We start from the raw sequence: 15523 nt of genomic DNA on the forward strand, positions 1-15523 counted from the left end.
CCCTATCCTAAACTGGCACCTACTGTGCCCCACCCCTTGTCCTAACCTGGCACCTACTGTGCCCCACCCCTATCCTAAACTGGCACCTACAGTGCCCACCCCTATCCTAAACTGGCACCTACTGTGCCCACCCCTATCCTAAACTGGCACCTACAGTGCCCACCCCTATCCTAAACTGGCACCTACTGTGCCCCACCCCTTGTCCTAACCTGGCACCTACTGTGCCCACCCCTATCCTAACCTGGCACCTACTGTGCCCACCCCTATCCTAAACTGGCACCTACTGTGCCCCACCCCTTGTCCTAACCTGGCACCTACTGTGCCCCACCCCTTGTCCTAACCTGGCACCTACTGTGCCCACCCCTATCCTAACCTGGCACCTACTGTGCCCACCCCTATCCTAAACTGGCACCTACTGTGCCCCACCCCTTGTCCTAACCTGGCACCTACTGTGCCCACCCCTATCCTAACCTGGCACCTACTGTGCCCACCCCTATCCTAAACTGGCACCTACAGTGCCCACCCCTATCCTAAACTGGCACCTACAGTGCCCACCCCTATCCTAAACTGGCACCTACTGTGCCCCACCCCTTGTCCTAAACTGGCACCTACTGTGCCCACCCCTTGTCCTAAACTGGCACCTACTGTACCCAGCCCTATCTTAAACTGGCACCTACTGTGCCCACCCCTATCCTAAACTGGCACCTACTGTGCCCACCCCTTGTCCTAAACTGGCACCTACTGTGCCCCACCCCTTGTCCTAAACTGGCACCTACTGTGCCCACCCCTTGTCCTAAACTGGCACCTACTGTACCCAGCCCTATCTTAAACTGGCACCCACAGTGCCCACCCCTTGTCCTAAACTGGCACCTACTGTGCCCACCCCTTGTCCTAAACTGGCACCTACTCTTCTGCCCCACCCCTTGTCCTAACCTGGCACCTACTGTGCCCCACCCCTTGTCCTAAACTGGCACCTACAGTGCCCACCCCTTGTCCTAAACTGGCACCTACTGTGCCCCACCCCTTGTCCTAAACTGGCACCTACTGTGCCCACCCCTTGTCCTAAACTGGCACCTACTGTGCCCACCCCTTGTCCTAAACTGGCACCTACAGTGCCCAGCCCTTGTCCTAAACTGGCACCTACTGTGCCCACCCCTTGTCCTAAACTGGCACCTACTGTGCCCCACCCCTTGTCCTAAACTGGCACCTACTGTGCCCACCCCTTGTCCTAAACTGGCACCTACTGTACCCAGCCCTATCTTAAACTGGCACCTACTGTGCCCACCCCTTGTCCTAAACTGGCACCTACTGTGCCCACCCCTTGTCCTAAACTGGCACCTACTCTTCTGCCCCACCCCTTGTCCTAACCTGGCACCTACTGTGCCCCACCCCTTGTCCTAAACTGGCACCTACAGTGCCCAGCCCTATCCTAAACTGGCACCTACAGTGCCCACCCCTATCCTAAACTGGCACCTACAGTGCCCACCCCTATCCTAAACTGGCACCTACTGTGCCCACCCCTATCCTAAACTGGCACCTACTGTGCCCACCCCTTGTCCTAAACTGGCACCTACTCTTCTGCCCCACCCCTTGTCCTAAACTGGCACCTACTGTGCCCCACCCCTTGTCCTAAACTGGCACCTACTGTGCCCACCCCTTGTCCTAAACTGGCACCTACTGTACCCAGCCCTATCTTAAACTGGCACCCACTGTGCCCACCCCTTGTCCTAAACTGGCACCTACTGTGCCCACCCCTATCCTAAACTGGCACCTACTGTGCCCACCCCTTGTCCTAAACTGGCACCTACTGTGCCCACCCCTTGTCCTAAACTGGCACCTACTGTGCCCCACCCCTTGTCCTAAACTGGCACCTACTGTGCCCACCCCTTGTCCTAAACTGGCACCTACTGTACCCAGCCCTATCTTAAACTGGCACCCACTGTGCCCACCCCTTGTCCTAAACTGGCACCTACTGTGCCCACCCCTTGTCCTAAACTGGCACCTACTCTTCTGCCCCACCCCTTGTCCTAACCTGGCACCTACTGTGCCCCACCCCTTGTCCTAAACTGGCACCTACAGTGCCCAGCCCTATCCTAAACTGGCACCTACAGTGCCCACCCCTATCCTAAACTGGCACCTACTGTGCCCACCCCTATCCTAAACTGGCACCTACTGTGCCCACCCCTTGTCCTAAACTGGCACCTACTGTGCCCACCCCTATCCTAAACTGGCACCTACTGTGCCCCACCCCTTGTCCTAAACTGGCACCTACTGTGCCCACCCCTTGTCCTAAACTGGCACCTACTGTGCCCCACCCCTTGTCCTAAACTGGCACCTACTGTACCCAGCCCTATCTTAAACTGGCACCCACTGTGCCCACCCCTTGTCCTAAACTGGCACCTACTGTGCCCACCCCATGTCCTATACTGGCACCTACAGTGCCCAGCCCTATAGTAAACTGGCACCTACAGTGCCCACCCCTATAATAAACTGGCACCTACAGTGCCCAGCCCTATCCTATCCTGTCACCTACAGTGCCCAGCCCTATCCTAAACTGGCACCTACAGTGCCCACCCCTATCCTAAACTGGCACCTACTGTGCCCACCCCTATCCTAAACTGGCACCTACTGTGCCCACCCCTTGTCCTAAACTGGCACCTACTGTGCCCACCCCTATCCTAAACTGGCACCTACTGTGCCCCACCCCTTGTCCTAAACTGGCACCTACTGTGCCCACCCCTTGTCCTAAACTGGCACCTACTGTGCCCCACCCCTTGTCCTAAACTGGCACCTACTGTACCCAGCCCTATCTTAAACTGGCACCCACTGTGCCCACCCCTTGTCCTAAACTGGCACCTACTGTGCCCACCCCATGTCCTATACTGGCACCTACAGTGCCCAGCCCTATAGTAAACTGGCACCTACAGTGCCCACCCCTATAATAAACTGGCACCTACAGTGCCCAGCCCTATCCTATCCTGTCACCTACAGTGCCCAGCCCTATCCTAAACTGGCACCTACAGTGCCCAGCCCTATCCTAACCTGTCACCTACAGTGCCTAGCCCTATCCTAAACTGGCACCTATACTGGCTGGGCACAGTAGGTGCCAGTTTAGGATAGGGCTAGGCACTACTGGCATTTTTTTGCCCCACCCCTGTTCTAAACTGGCATCTTCCACATCTTCATGATCTAGGGACCCACTTCCCTATCTGGGGTCTGACCGCCATTTCCATAGGAAACTGGATCCAATCCCAATGCCAAGCCATCTCCTTGCTAAACTGGGATGTGCCCCCCCCCTCCCCCATGATATTGTGGGAAGCCCCTTCCCTGGGTGGGAACTGAGCCCATTTCCATACCTAATTGCGTTATTGCCCCTTATCCAAAATCAGGGTTGTTTGTGCCCCCTGCCCTCTATAAACTGGGATCCCAGCACTAGGGATCAGAATGGCCCCCATCCCTGGTGGCTTTGGCCTATATCTCCATGCTTGCCCATTTTGCCCCATTCCTATGCTTAGCTGGTACCTTGAGTGCCCTGCCCCCTTACCCATCTCATACCCACCCCATGCCCTGGGCTCAACCCTTACCTTTCCAAAGGGACAGGCTGTACCATTTAAATGTAAGGGTGGCACCTTCATTCCCACCTTTAAACTGAAATGGTACCAGCCAATTCCCTTTCTGCGCCCAGGGCTGGGTTTAACCAACGACACGTACAGAGGGGGTGTTTGGGAAACACAAATAATGCCCAATTCTCCACAGTTTCTCATGATTGTTATTTCCTTGCTGCACAGCTGCGATTCGCTGTGTGGGACAAGGCATTTCCCGCTATCCGGATTATGTTGGGCCCCTCTACATATTTACATTTTTATGGAGTCACGGCTTATGTATCGCGATGTAATCCACCTGTTAAAGTGATGGGAGATCCCCCCCCTAAACCAATGGATAGTGCCTACCTTCTAATGACTGAAGGTGTGAACATAGGACGTACCATTGTTTAGTATAGGGGTGGATGCTCCCATACTGTATGTATTCTGGTGGCTGCCATTCCATTGATATGGCTGAAGTGGTCCAGCTGTCATCTACATTAAAATAGTAGCTAAGCTGGCGTGGGGATGCTGGGAGTGTGCAGCCCCCAACAGCTGCACCAAACCCCCCCCTCAGCTAATCCTTATACTGTGCGGAGGGAACTATTGCTGTGCCAGAGGGGGATTATTAAACATATGGACACAATAAATCCAGCCATGTCCGATAAACCCCTCTCATAAAGGAGACAATAATCCATAAACCCACCGGGTACTCTGAGGTCTTAAGGGGGGAATTCCCATTTAAATTACATTTTAATATCTTGTAAACAAATCAACCCAAAGCAACTTTTTTATTGTTTATTTGTTTTTATTTTGTGCAGTTTTTGTGTTATTAGGCCACTTGGTGATATATAGATGGCACAAAGTGTGGCTTATGGGGAGTGGGCAGGGTTTGGGGGGTTGGTCATGGGTGGAGTTTGGCATAATTGGGGCGTGGCTGTGTAAATCAGGGGTGTGGCTGTGTTTGTTTTGTTTATTGGGACCCTATTTTATTTGTTGGCAGGTTCTACAACCCGGGAACCCAGGTGATTTACAGAGGGCACAAAGAGTGTGGCTTATGGGGATGGGCAGGGTTTTGGGGGTTGGTCATGGGTGGAGTTCTGGAATAATTGGGGGAGTGGCTGTGTATATCAGGGGTGTGGCTGTGTTTGTTTTGTTTATTGGGACCCTGTTTTACTTGTTGGCAGGTTCCACAACCCGGGAACCCAGGTGATTTACAGAGGGCACAAAGAGTGTGGCTTATGGGGAGTGGGCAGGGTTTGGGGTTGGTCATGGGTGGGGTTTTGGCATAATTGGGGGAGTGGCTGTGTATATCAGGGGTGTGGCTGTGTTTGTTTTGTTTATTGGGACCCTATTTTATTTGTTGACAGGTTCCACAACCCGGGGGGCCCAGGTGAGTTACAGAGGGCACAAAGAGTGTGGCTTATGGGGAGTGGGCAGGGTTTGGGGGTTGGTCATGGGTGGAGTTCTGGAATAATTGGGGGAGTGGCTGTGTTTGTTTTGTTTATTGGGACCCTATTTTACTTGTTGGCAGGTTCCACAACCCAGGGACCCTGGTGATTTACAGAGGGCACAAAGAGTGTGGCTTATGGGGAGTGGGCGGGGTTTGTGGGTTGGTCATGGGTGGGTTTTTGGCATAATTGGGGGAGTGGCTGTGTAAATCAGGGGTGTGGCTGTGTTTCTTTTGTTTTTTGGGACCCTATTTTACTTGTTGGCAGGTTCCACAACCCAGGGACCCTGGTGATATATAGAGGGCACAAAGAGTGTGGCTTATGGGGAGTGGGCAGGGTTTGGGGGTTGGTCATGGGTGGGGTTTTGGCATAATTGGGGAGTGGCTGTGTTTATTTTTTTTTGTTTGTTTATTGGGACCCTAATTTACTTGTTGGGAGGGTCCATAACCCGGGGGACCCAGGTGATTAGTGGGCTAAAAACCCTGGAAGAAGGTCCCTGCTTGCTATTGGTGGGCCTGGCGCAGTGGGCAGGGTGAGGTTCGTTTGTCAACACTGGGCAAACTTGCGTGGGGGCAGTAACCCATGGCAACTAATAAAAAAAAAAAATCTAATGATTTATAGATTGCTCTGAATTACTGCCTGGGTGCAAAATTGCCCAATGGTAATAAATTGGGATGTGCCGAATCATGTGACTTTTTATCACATAAACACGGAAATTGACAATGTTTTACTCATGGTTCTCTAACCTTTGGATTCAGTTTGGTCTTTCGCAAAGGATTCGGGGTTCGGCCAGATCATATAATAGTGGATTTGGTGCATCCCCAGTGATAAATAAGCCCCAGTGAGTGCTGGGGGATAATACAACCTAATTGCAAATTGTAATTAAATAGTACCGGCTGCATCGTACGGGGAAAATATTCCATTAAAAACGCCGGGAATAGTTACCTGCCTGATGGCATACGTGGGTGTGGGGTAGCTGACGTCACAGTGCTAACTGTCAGTTTCATTGGTATAAGGTGTGCCCTTGCCTGAGGGAATGTTGCACTGTATTGTGTTTCAGATCTGGGCTTGTCTCTTCCCTGCTACTGGCTGAGCTGCTAATAGCCCCGAGCCTGGGGCAGGTCCTTTGTCCTGAAATATAAACTGGAAATTTATCTCCTTACACAATGACAGAATGTTCCTGCTGAATTGTGCTTAGTACAGGGGAATCCCTATGTGCCGTAGTTTTATGGTATCTCTCTGTACAGGCTATGAGCAAACTTAGGGGGCTGTTCCTGCTGAATTGTGCTTAGTACAGGGGAATCCCTATGCTGCTATAGTTTTATGGTATCTCTCTGTACAGGCTATGAGCAAACTTAGGGGGCTGTTCCTGCTGAATTGTGCTTAGTACAGGGGAATCCCTATGCTGCCATAGTTTTATGGTATCTCTGTACAGGCTATGAGCAAACTTAGGGGGCTGTTCCTGCTGAATTGTGCTTAGTACAGGGGAATCCCTATGCTGCCATAGTTTTATGGTATCTCTGTACAGGCTATGAGCAAACTTAGGGGGCTGTTCCTGCTGAATTGTGCTTAGTACAGGGGAATCCCTATGCTGCCATAGTTTTATGGTATCTCTCTGTACAGGCTATGAGCAAACTTAGGGGGCTGTTCCTGCTGAATTGTGCTTAGTACAGGGGAATCCCTATGTGCCATAGTTTTATGGTATCTCTCTGTACAGGCTATGAGCAAACTTAGGGGGCTGTTCCTGCTGAATTGTGCCAAGTAGAGGGGAATACCGATGCTGTAGTAGTACTATGGTATCTGTGGGTAGGCAGGGCATGGTTACAGGAATTGCACTTTGAGCTCTGGCACTCGAGGGCACTCACTTCATGCTGAGCCGCTGTAAATCTGTGCATAGGATCATTGTGCAGCCCATTGGCAGATTAACACACACTTTCCCTCAGGATCTTCCTGTATTTCATTATTTCCATCTTTCAGCAGCCTTCCTGCCCCCCCCCCCCCCCATGGAGCTAAACCCCCCCCCCAAGAATGTAACGCTGATGCCCCATCATGCTTTGGGTGAGGTTATTAAGCCAATAGCCTAATACAGGTATGGGATCCCTTATCCGGAAACCCAATATCCAGAAAGCTCCGAATTACGGAAAGCCTGTCTCCCATAGACCCCATTTTAATGAAATAATTCAGATTTTTAAAATGAATTTCCTTTTTCTCTGTAAAAATAAAACAGTGCTTTGTATTTGATCCAAACTAAGATATAATTACCCCTTATTGGATGTAAAATAATCCTATTGGGTTTAATTAATGTTTTATTGAATTCTTAGTAGACTTAAGGTATGAAGATCCAAATTAAGGAAAGACCCCTAATCTGGAATACCCTTGGTCCTGAGCATTCTGGATAACAGGTCCTATACCTGTACTATGCATGTTGGGTATCCCTGAGCCCACCTGACTTACACGCCACTACTACAAGTCCCCTCCACAGGGGGGCACCCTACCCAGTTATATTTCTTGGCAGAGCAAGGTGGGCAGGACCTGGAGCAGCGACAACGGCTTGTGTGAATTGTCCCCTGATTAGTAGCAGGTGGAAATCCCAATGAGATTTATTATACATCCCTGGAGGGCTGGCAGGGAATGCTGGGAGGTGTAGTTGAAGCCTGCAGTAGACAGACTCTCAGGCCTGTGTGTTGCCCTAGCACAGCAGGCTCCTTATTAACCCAACGAGCCGCCCCCTTCCCATCTGCCCCCTCTCCTTGTGTGTAAAGCCAATTCTTTCCCTGCACTCCTCTGCCCTACTGTTCCTTGTTTGTTCCGCAACCCCCACCCCGCTGCCGGCTGGCAGGCAAGTACCCCCCTTCCATCAGTTCCTGGCTTCCTGCTATATCGGGCACTGCAGGTTACGACTCCTCACTAGGAGCTAAGCAGGATTATGGCTCCCCCCCCCCCCTGCCCCTACACAACACTAACAAGTGCTCGCTATGATGTTTGTCTCTTCCTGTTTGGTTCCGACTCATGAAACAAAGTAGCAGAACTCAGTTCTCCTCCAGATCTGTTAACCAACTGGTGCAAAAAGGCAGAACTTCCAGGCAATTCTATTACTTGTATAGGTCTTGGGAGTTCCCCTTGAGTAGAATTGGTGGTTACTTGCCTGTTAACCATTTGATAAATGCCGCTAAGTGTTTTACATATTTAGTAGAAATGCTTGGTTTGGGAGTTTTTACAGCAGTGATAGTTCCCCCTTTAATTCTACTTCCTGTTCTATTTATCGGTTGCACTGTTCAGCTTATTTCAGAGAGATACGGTTCCCACAGAATAACAGTTATGTACAATAAGTACCCCCCCCCACCCCGAGGGGATTTATCATTGCTGCGGTAACCCAGTATTTTGTTTGTACAGGGCCCCAGCATTTGCCTCTATAAGTGAGAACCTAAAGGGCTATACTGGTGCCGCTGTGACACATATAGTCGGTGGGCAAATTAGCCCTGGCCAGTAACTCATGACAGCCAGTTAGATGTTTGCTTTCATTGCTGGCTGAAAAAAATGTATTCACTGATTGGTCGCTCTGGTTTACTACTATGTTTATAAGTGAACCCCAATGTGTTATAAATTTTTAGGGCCACTGATTTGCTGGGGTCATATATTACCCTGGGCATTGTATTATGAAATGCTGGGCTCACTGTGCCATATATTCCTGGGGCCTCTGTGTAATATATTACTTGATCATTGTATTATGAAATGCTGGGCTCACTGTGCCACATATTGCTGGGGCCTCTGTGCAATATATTACTTGATCATTGTATTATGAAATGCTGGGCTCACTGTGCCACATATTCCTGGGGCCTCTGTGCAATATATTACTTGGTCATTATATTATGAAATGCTGGGCTCACTGTGCCACATATTCCTGGGGCCTCTGTGCAATATATTACTTGGTCATTCTATTATGAAATGCTGGGCTCATTGTGCCACATGTTCCTGGGGCCTCTGTTCAATATATTACTTGATCATTGTATTATGAAATGCTGGGCTCACTGTGCAATATATTACTTGATCATTGTATTATGAAATGCTGGGCTCACTATGCAATATATTACTTGATCATTGTATTATGAAATGCTGGGCTCACTGTGCCACATATTGCTGGGGCCTCTGTGCAATATATTGCTTGGTCATTGTATTATGAAATGTTGGACTCACTGCGCCACATATTCCTGGGGCCTCTGTGCAATATATTACTTGGTCATTATATTATGAAATGCTGGGCTCACTGTGCCACATATTCCTGGGGCCTCTGTTCAATATATTACTTGGTCATTGTATTATGAAATGCTGGGCTCACTGTGCCACATATTCCTGGGGCCTCTGTTCAATATATTACTTGGTCATTGTATTATGAAATGCTGGGCTCACTGTGCCACATATTCCTGGGGCCTCTGTGCAATATATTACTTGATCATTGTATTATGAAATGCTGGGCTCACTGTGCCACATATTGCTGGGGACTCTGTGCAATATATTACTTGATAATTGTATTATGAAATGCTGGGCTCACTGTGCCACATATTGCTGGGGCCTCTGTGCAGTATATTACTTGATCATTGTATTATGAAATGCTGGGCTCACTGTGCCACATATTGCTGGGGCCTCTGTGCAATATATTACTTGGTCATTGTATTATGAAGTGCTGGGCTCACTGTGCCACATATTTCTGGGCTCACTGGGCCATATATTACTTGGTCATTCTATTATGAAATGCTGGGCTTACTGTGCCACATGTTCCTGGGGCCTCTCTTCAATATATTACTTGGTCATTCTATTATGAAATGCTGGGCTCACTGTGCCACATATTCCTGGGGCCTCTGTTCAATATATTACTTGATCATTGTATTATGAAATGCTGGGCTCACTGTGCCATATATTGCTGGGGCCTCTATTCAATATATTACTTGATCATTGTATCATGAAGTGCTGGGCTTACTGTGCCACATATTGCTGGGCTCACTGTGCCATATATTGCTGGGCTCACTGTGCCATATATTGCTGGGCTCACTGTGCCACATATTGCTGGGCTCACTGTGCCACATATTGCTGGGCTCACTGTGCCACATATTGCTGGGCTCACTGTGCCACATATTGCTGGGCTCACTGTGCCATATATTTCTGGGCTGTCTGTGCCATATATCGCTGGGCTCACTGTGCCATATATTTCTGGGCTGTCTGTGCCATATATCGCTGGGCTCACTGGGCCATATATTGCTGGGGCCTCTGTTCAATATATTACTTGATCATTATATTATGAAATGCTGGGCTCACTGTACCACATATTGCTGGGGCCTCTGGGCAATATATTACTTGATCATTGTATCATGAAGTGCTGGGCTCACTGTGCCACATATTGCTGTTCTCACTGTGCCATATATTTCTGGGCTGTCTGTGCCATATATTGCTGGGCTCACTGTGCCACATATTGCTGGGCTCACTGTGCCACATATTGCTGGGCACACTGCCACTTTGAGTCAGGGGGCTTTTCTGTGATAGAGGGTCACATGTTGGGGGTTGCAGGTCAATAAGCCTTTTAAAGCTGAGGGTGGGATCAGATGTGGCCTCCACAGTTGGGTGTGGTGTAGACATAGCATATTTAATTTGCTAAATTGTACTTTTCTTAAAATTGTGGGGGGTCTTACAACTGGGGATGCCAAAAATTGTTAGGGTAGAAATGGGTGCAGCTGGTATAGCACACAGCATAACATTCCTCCAGCATGGCCACATTTCTGCTTACTTTGTATTGTCTTTGCAGTGCTCCCTTTGTCCAGCAGGTGGTGCAGATGCTGAGTCACAGAGCCCTTCACTTAGCCAGAAAGTATATATGATGTAGTGCATTTGCACTCAAGCTGTGGAACTCCAGCCCTGCTAAACTACAACTCCCATCATGCTAATGGCAGCCGGTGTATGTATCTTGCTATACCATCTACACCCACCAGATGGCAGCTGTTTCATTTCTAATATTCTTGAGGATTCTGGGAGTTCTTTAAGTTTCTAGGCCTCTCAGCACTGACCTATACATATATAAATAAATGCAAAGGATGCTGGGATTTGTTAAAATAGGCATATAAATATTAATTTCTATATACAGCCAATCCATGGACAGTATGTACAGGCTATAGGACTTTACAGCATTAGTGTACAATGCACCCGTTATTGCTTCACCCCACTCCCCTCAGTTCCCAAATCACATGGCAAGAGTCACTTCCAATAAGGGTGGAGCCACTCAGGGTGGCGTCGGTCTCCTTCTCTGCAAAGTAATGCAGTGATACCATAGGCAGCTTAGGTTTGTTATGCCCCTCCCACTGCAGGGCACCGCAGGAACATTCATAAGGGAACTTGTCATACACAACTCAAGGAGGCACAGGATAGTGGAATGGTTCACAGAGATTTTCTTCTCACTACAGGGTGATATGGTGACTATTAAGACTCCTAAGTAGGAGTCTGGGAAGTGTGATGACATCATAGAACAAAGCCAATGAGATGAGTGTATGAGCAAGGTCTTGGTCCAGGTCATAGAATTCTCTCTTGAGGGTCAGGTCAACTTTCTGGAGTTTTTCCCACTCCGTAATGGCACCTTGAGAAAGATGTAGAGGACTATGGGGAGTAAGTATCTCCCAGGAGTCTGTGCAGTGTGATGACATCATAGAGCAGAACCAATTATAGGAGTGTATGAGCTCACAGAAGCTATAGATATAATAGGGAGTGTAGGTGCACGGTCTTGGTCCAGGTCATAGAATTCTCTCTTGAGGGTCAGGTCGACCTTCTGGAGTTTCTCCCACCTTGAGAAAGATGTAGAGGACTATGGGGCGTAGGTATCTCCCAGGAGTCTGTGCAGTGTGATGACATCATAGAGCAGAGCCAATGGTAGACGTGTATGAATTCACAGAAGCTATAGATATAATAGGGAGTGTAGGTGCAAGGTCTTGGTCCAGGTCATAGAATTCTCTCATGAAGGTCAGGTTGACCTTCTGGAGTTTCTCCCACTCCGTAATGGCACCTTGAGAAAGATGTAGAGAACTGTGGGGCGTAAGTATCTCCCAGGAGTCTGTGCAGTATGATGACATCATAGAGCGCAGCCAATGGTAGTTGGTGTATGAACTTACCAAAGCTATAGATATTATAGGGAGTGTAGGTGCAAGATCTTGGTCCAGGTCATAGAATTCTCTCTTGAGGGTCAGGTCCACCTTCTGGAGTTTCTCCCACTCCGTAATGGCACCTTGAGAAAGATGTAGAGAACTATGGGGCTTAAGTATCTCCCAGGAGTCTGTGCAGTGTGATGACATCATAGAGCAGAGCCATTGATAGGAGAGTATGAGCTCACAGAAGCTATAGATATTATTGGGGGGTATAGGTTCAAGTGCTTGGTCCAGGTCATAGAATTCTCTCTTGAGGGTCAGGTCGACCTCCTGGAGTTTCTTCCGCTACATAATGGCACCTTGAGAAAGATGTAGAGGGCTATGGGGCATTAGGGTTAGACAAAAAGGTAACCCTGGGAAACGGGCATTACCCTGAGCATGTGACACAATTCCAAGGGGCAGGACAACATGCAACGTTCAGTCTTTCCCTCTCAGAGGTATTTCTAAAACTATAATAAAAAAATGAGTAACAGTGCTCCTCGTGGGCCACCATTCTGGCTGATCCTCGTGGGCAGTGTCCTTCACCGTCATATGTTCTTGAAGAAGGAGAGGATCTTGCCTCGTTTGCTGTCTCTTCTCAGGAAGGAATTCTGAGGGGACTCCGGAGGCTTCTGGGTCTCTTGCTGTTTTTGGGATTGCAGCTGCTGATTGATAACAATCTGCATGTCATCCTGTAAAGAGAAAATATCCATGAAAAGGTATCTCACCAGGGTTTCCCTGAGGCAGCGGTAGGGGCGTTAAATGGTCCACTTAGGATGAATTCTCAGGATGTGGACATTAAGTTTAGTGCTAACCTCCCCATGGGTATGTCAATTCAATCTCCAGGTTCAGAGTTCTCATTTTTGCACCTCCTGCTTCTGGGCTGCTCTCTTTCCCATGAGCAGACATTGGGGTGGGGCTTAGACGGCACTGACAAGGCCGACTGAGGCTTTCCTATTGCATAGGAAGATGAAGCAGTTTGATGACAACCTCTCCAATTGGATTCATTCGACAGGAAAAACCTCTTATTTTGGAACAAGCCCGGCCTCCTATGGGAAATAGAACAGCCAATGGCCTCTTACTTTGGACCAAGCCTGGCCTCCTGCTTGTTCATGGGAAAGAGATCAGCCAATGGCCTCTTGTTTTGGACCAAGACCGGCCTCCTGCTTGTTGATGGGAAAGAGATCAGCCAATGGCCTCTTATTTTGGACCAAGCCCGGCCTCCTGCTTGTTCATGGGAAATAGAGCAGCCAGTGGCCTCTTATTTTGGACCAAGCCCGGCCTCCTGCTTGTTCATGGGAAATAGAGCAGCCAGTGGCCTCTTATTTTGGACCAAGCCCGGCCTCCTACTTGTTCATGGGAAAGAGAGCAGCCAGTACTTGGAGTTTGGTTGTCTTAGACAGAGACCGATGGTGATGTGGCTAATGCTATGGGGCCCTGACTCATCCCACAGTGACTTACCAATCCTTTCACCAGCACTTCCACACCCCATGCAGCTCCCAATGGCGCCACCTACCTGCCAGGCCTCCAGCTCTTGACTCAGCATCACTTTCTGCTGGATGGTGCTCAGTAATTGGAGGTTCAGGCTCTCTTTTTCTATTTGACACCTTGCAAGCTCTTGTTCTAGCTCCGCTTTCCTGAAATACAATATATATTACATATCTATCATATACGGACATACCTCCCAACAATTGAATCCCCAAAAAACAGGACAGTTTAATACACAAGGGTCTGCAATATAAACAACCCCTAATAGAAGGGTAAACACTCCAACTGCCAATAACTACAACTCCCAGCATTCTTGGCAAGCAAAAGAATTATTGGGTTCCACCCAGTGGTGGGCTGATGCTGCCTTAGCAGGGGCCCTACAGCCTAACCATGCAGCCTTCAGGGTGCAATATGTATGCCTGCCACTAGAGGGCACATTCTATCTACTATAGATGCGCATCTTGCAAGCTTTGTAGTCAGCATGGTATTTTGCAGGAGTATCCAAACGGGAGGTCGTAAGCCCAATTTTAGGATTAACCTACGTATTGGCCCACTGCCAGTGGGGCTTTGGCATTTACTCTGATGGCCCTATTTATTAAGCTGTGCAAAATTATTTACGTCAGAAATCCAAAGAGGAGGTTGAAATACATGGTGTATTATAAAGCTGCATATTTTTACACAAATAGTCATCATAAAATATCAGTTCTTGATAGTTTTCTCCTCCTAAATCAGACTATATTGTACTTGGCTTTGTCCGCTTTGTGGGGTTATGTAATAAAAAGCACTAAGTTTGCCCAGTAACCCATAGCAACCAGGTAGCATTCAGTGGTCACTTGTTTAAAAGCAAGCATTTATTGGTTGCTATGGGTTACTGCTCCTGGGCAAACTTAGCATGCTTTATAACATATGGGGGTTTATGTCTTTGTCCACTTACTTCATAAGAGCCTCATCCCGGTCCAACACAGCCTGTTTCACGGTGCTGTCGGCGTTATTCTGCTGTAACAGATCCTTGAGTCTTTGCACCTCTTTTCTAAGATCAGTAATTTCTATATGCTGCATGGTGACCTGGGAAAGATAAAAGCAGAAGATTATTTATCCTGCATGGTGACCTGGGGGACTTCTCCATGCAATATAAGAGAAATATAGTAAAATGACAAATGAGATGGAGCTCATTATACGATTTGGCCCTCACCTGATCCTGTAGTCTCACAGTCTGCTCTTCATTCTCTCGGAGGAGATCCCCTTCCCTCTCTGTCAGATACGTATCCATGTAGTCAGAGGTAATACTTTGGGTCTCGGCAGAATTTCTCCCCATCTACAGAGGAAGGAGGAATAAGTATTAGGACATAGGTCCACTCATGAGGGGTCTAGGCCCAGACTAAGATGGGGGCAGACACGGTCCTTCAAGACGTTCTAGGTTTCAGAAGAGGTAAATAGAAAGCAAGAACAAATGGCGCGTTGCAGCGAAGAGAGAAAAGAGTTTAGGTGCTTTAAATGACCAACTGGGCTGAAATAGAATCTGTTGCCTGTTGTCCAGAGAGGGTGTAGAATAGGGCAATGGTGGGAAGGCTGGAGTAGTTATACTGATTCTCACCTCATGATTCTGGCCCACAGTGCTCTGCTGGATCTCAGAGTGCAGTGAGGAGTGAGTGCCACGCATAGAGAACTGACTGTCCCTCATGTGCAGCTCATCTTGCAGTTCCTTCAACTGAAGCTGCAGGGTCCTCTGACTGTCTCGCAACTTCTGGGCTTCCAACTCCAACTGAAGCACCTAAAAGAGACACCCTGTGATCAATCTTTCTCAATCAGCAACTGACAAACTGACCCACAAGCTAGGGCTACTGGC

At 48.5% G+C, this 15523-nt stretch overlaps 1 protein-coding gene across 3 annotated transcripts in view; it reads right to left on the minus strand.

The window, feature by feature from the left end:
• Positions 1 to 11121: 11121 nt before the first annotated feature.
• The window catches only part of bicdl2 (BICD family like cargo adaptor 2), a 33019-nt gene continuing 28617 nt past the window's right edge, over positions 11122 to 15523 (minus strand). For all 3 annotated transcript variants that reach the window (XM_031892598.1, XM_031892597.1, NM_001004934.1), the window contains 5 exon segments: positions 15272 to 15448; positions 14870 to 14992; positions 14612 to 14742; positions 13706 to 13826; positions 11122 to 12881 (listed from right to left, as the gene is read on the minus strand). In XM_031892598.1, coding sequence (XP_031748458.1) covers positions 12738 to 12881; positions 13706 to 13826; positions 14612 to 14742; positions 14870 to 14992; positions 15272 to 15448 — 696 coding nt within the window. In that variant the 3' untranslated portion in view covers positions 11122 to 12737.

Source organism: Xenopus tropicalis, chromosome 9 (assembly GCF_000004195.4).
Source record: "Xenopus tropicalis strain Nigerian chromosome 9, UCB_Xtro_10.0, whole genome shotgun sequence".
Taxonomy (NCBI): domain Eukaryota; kingdom Metazoa; phylum Chordata; class Amphibia; order Anura; family Pipidae; genus Xenopus; species Xenopus tropicalis.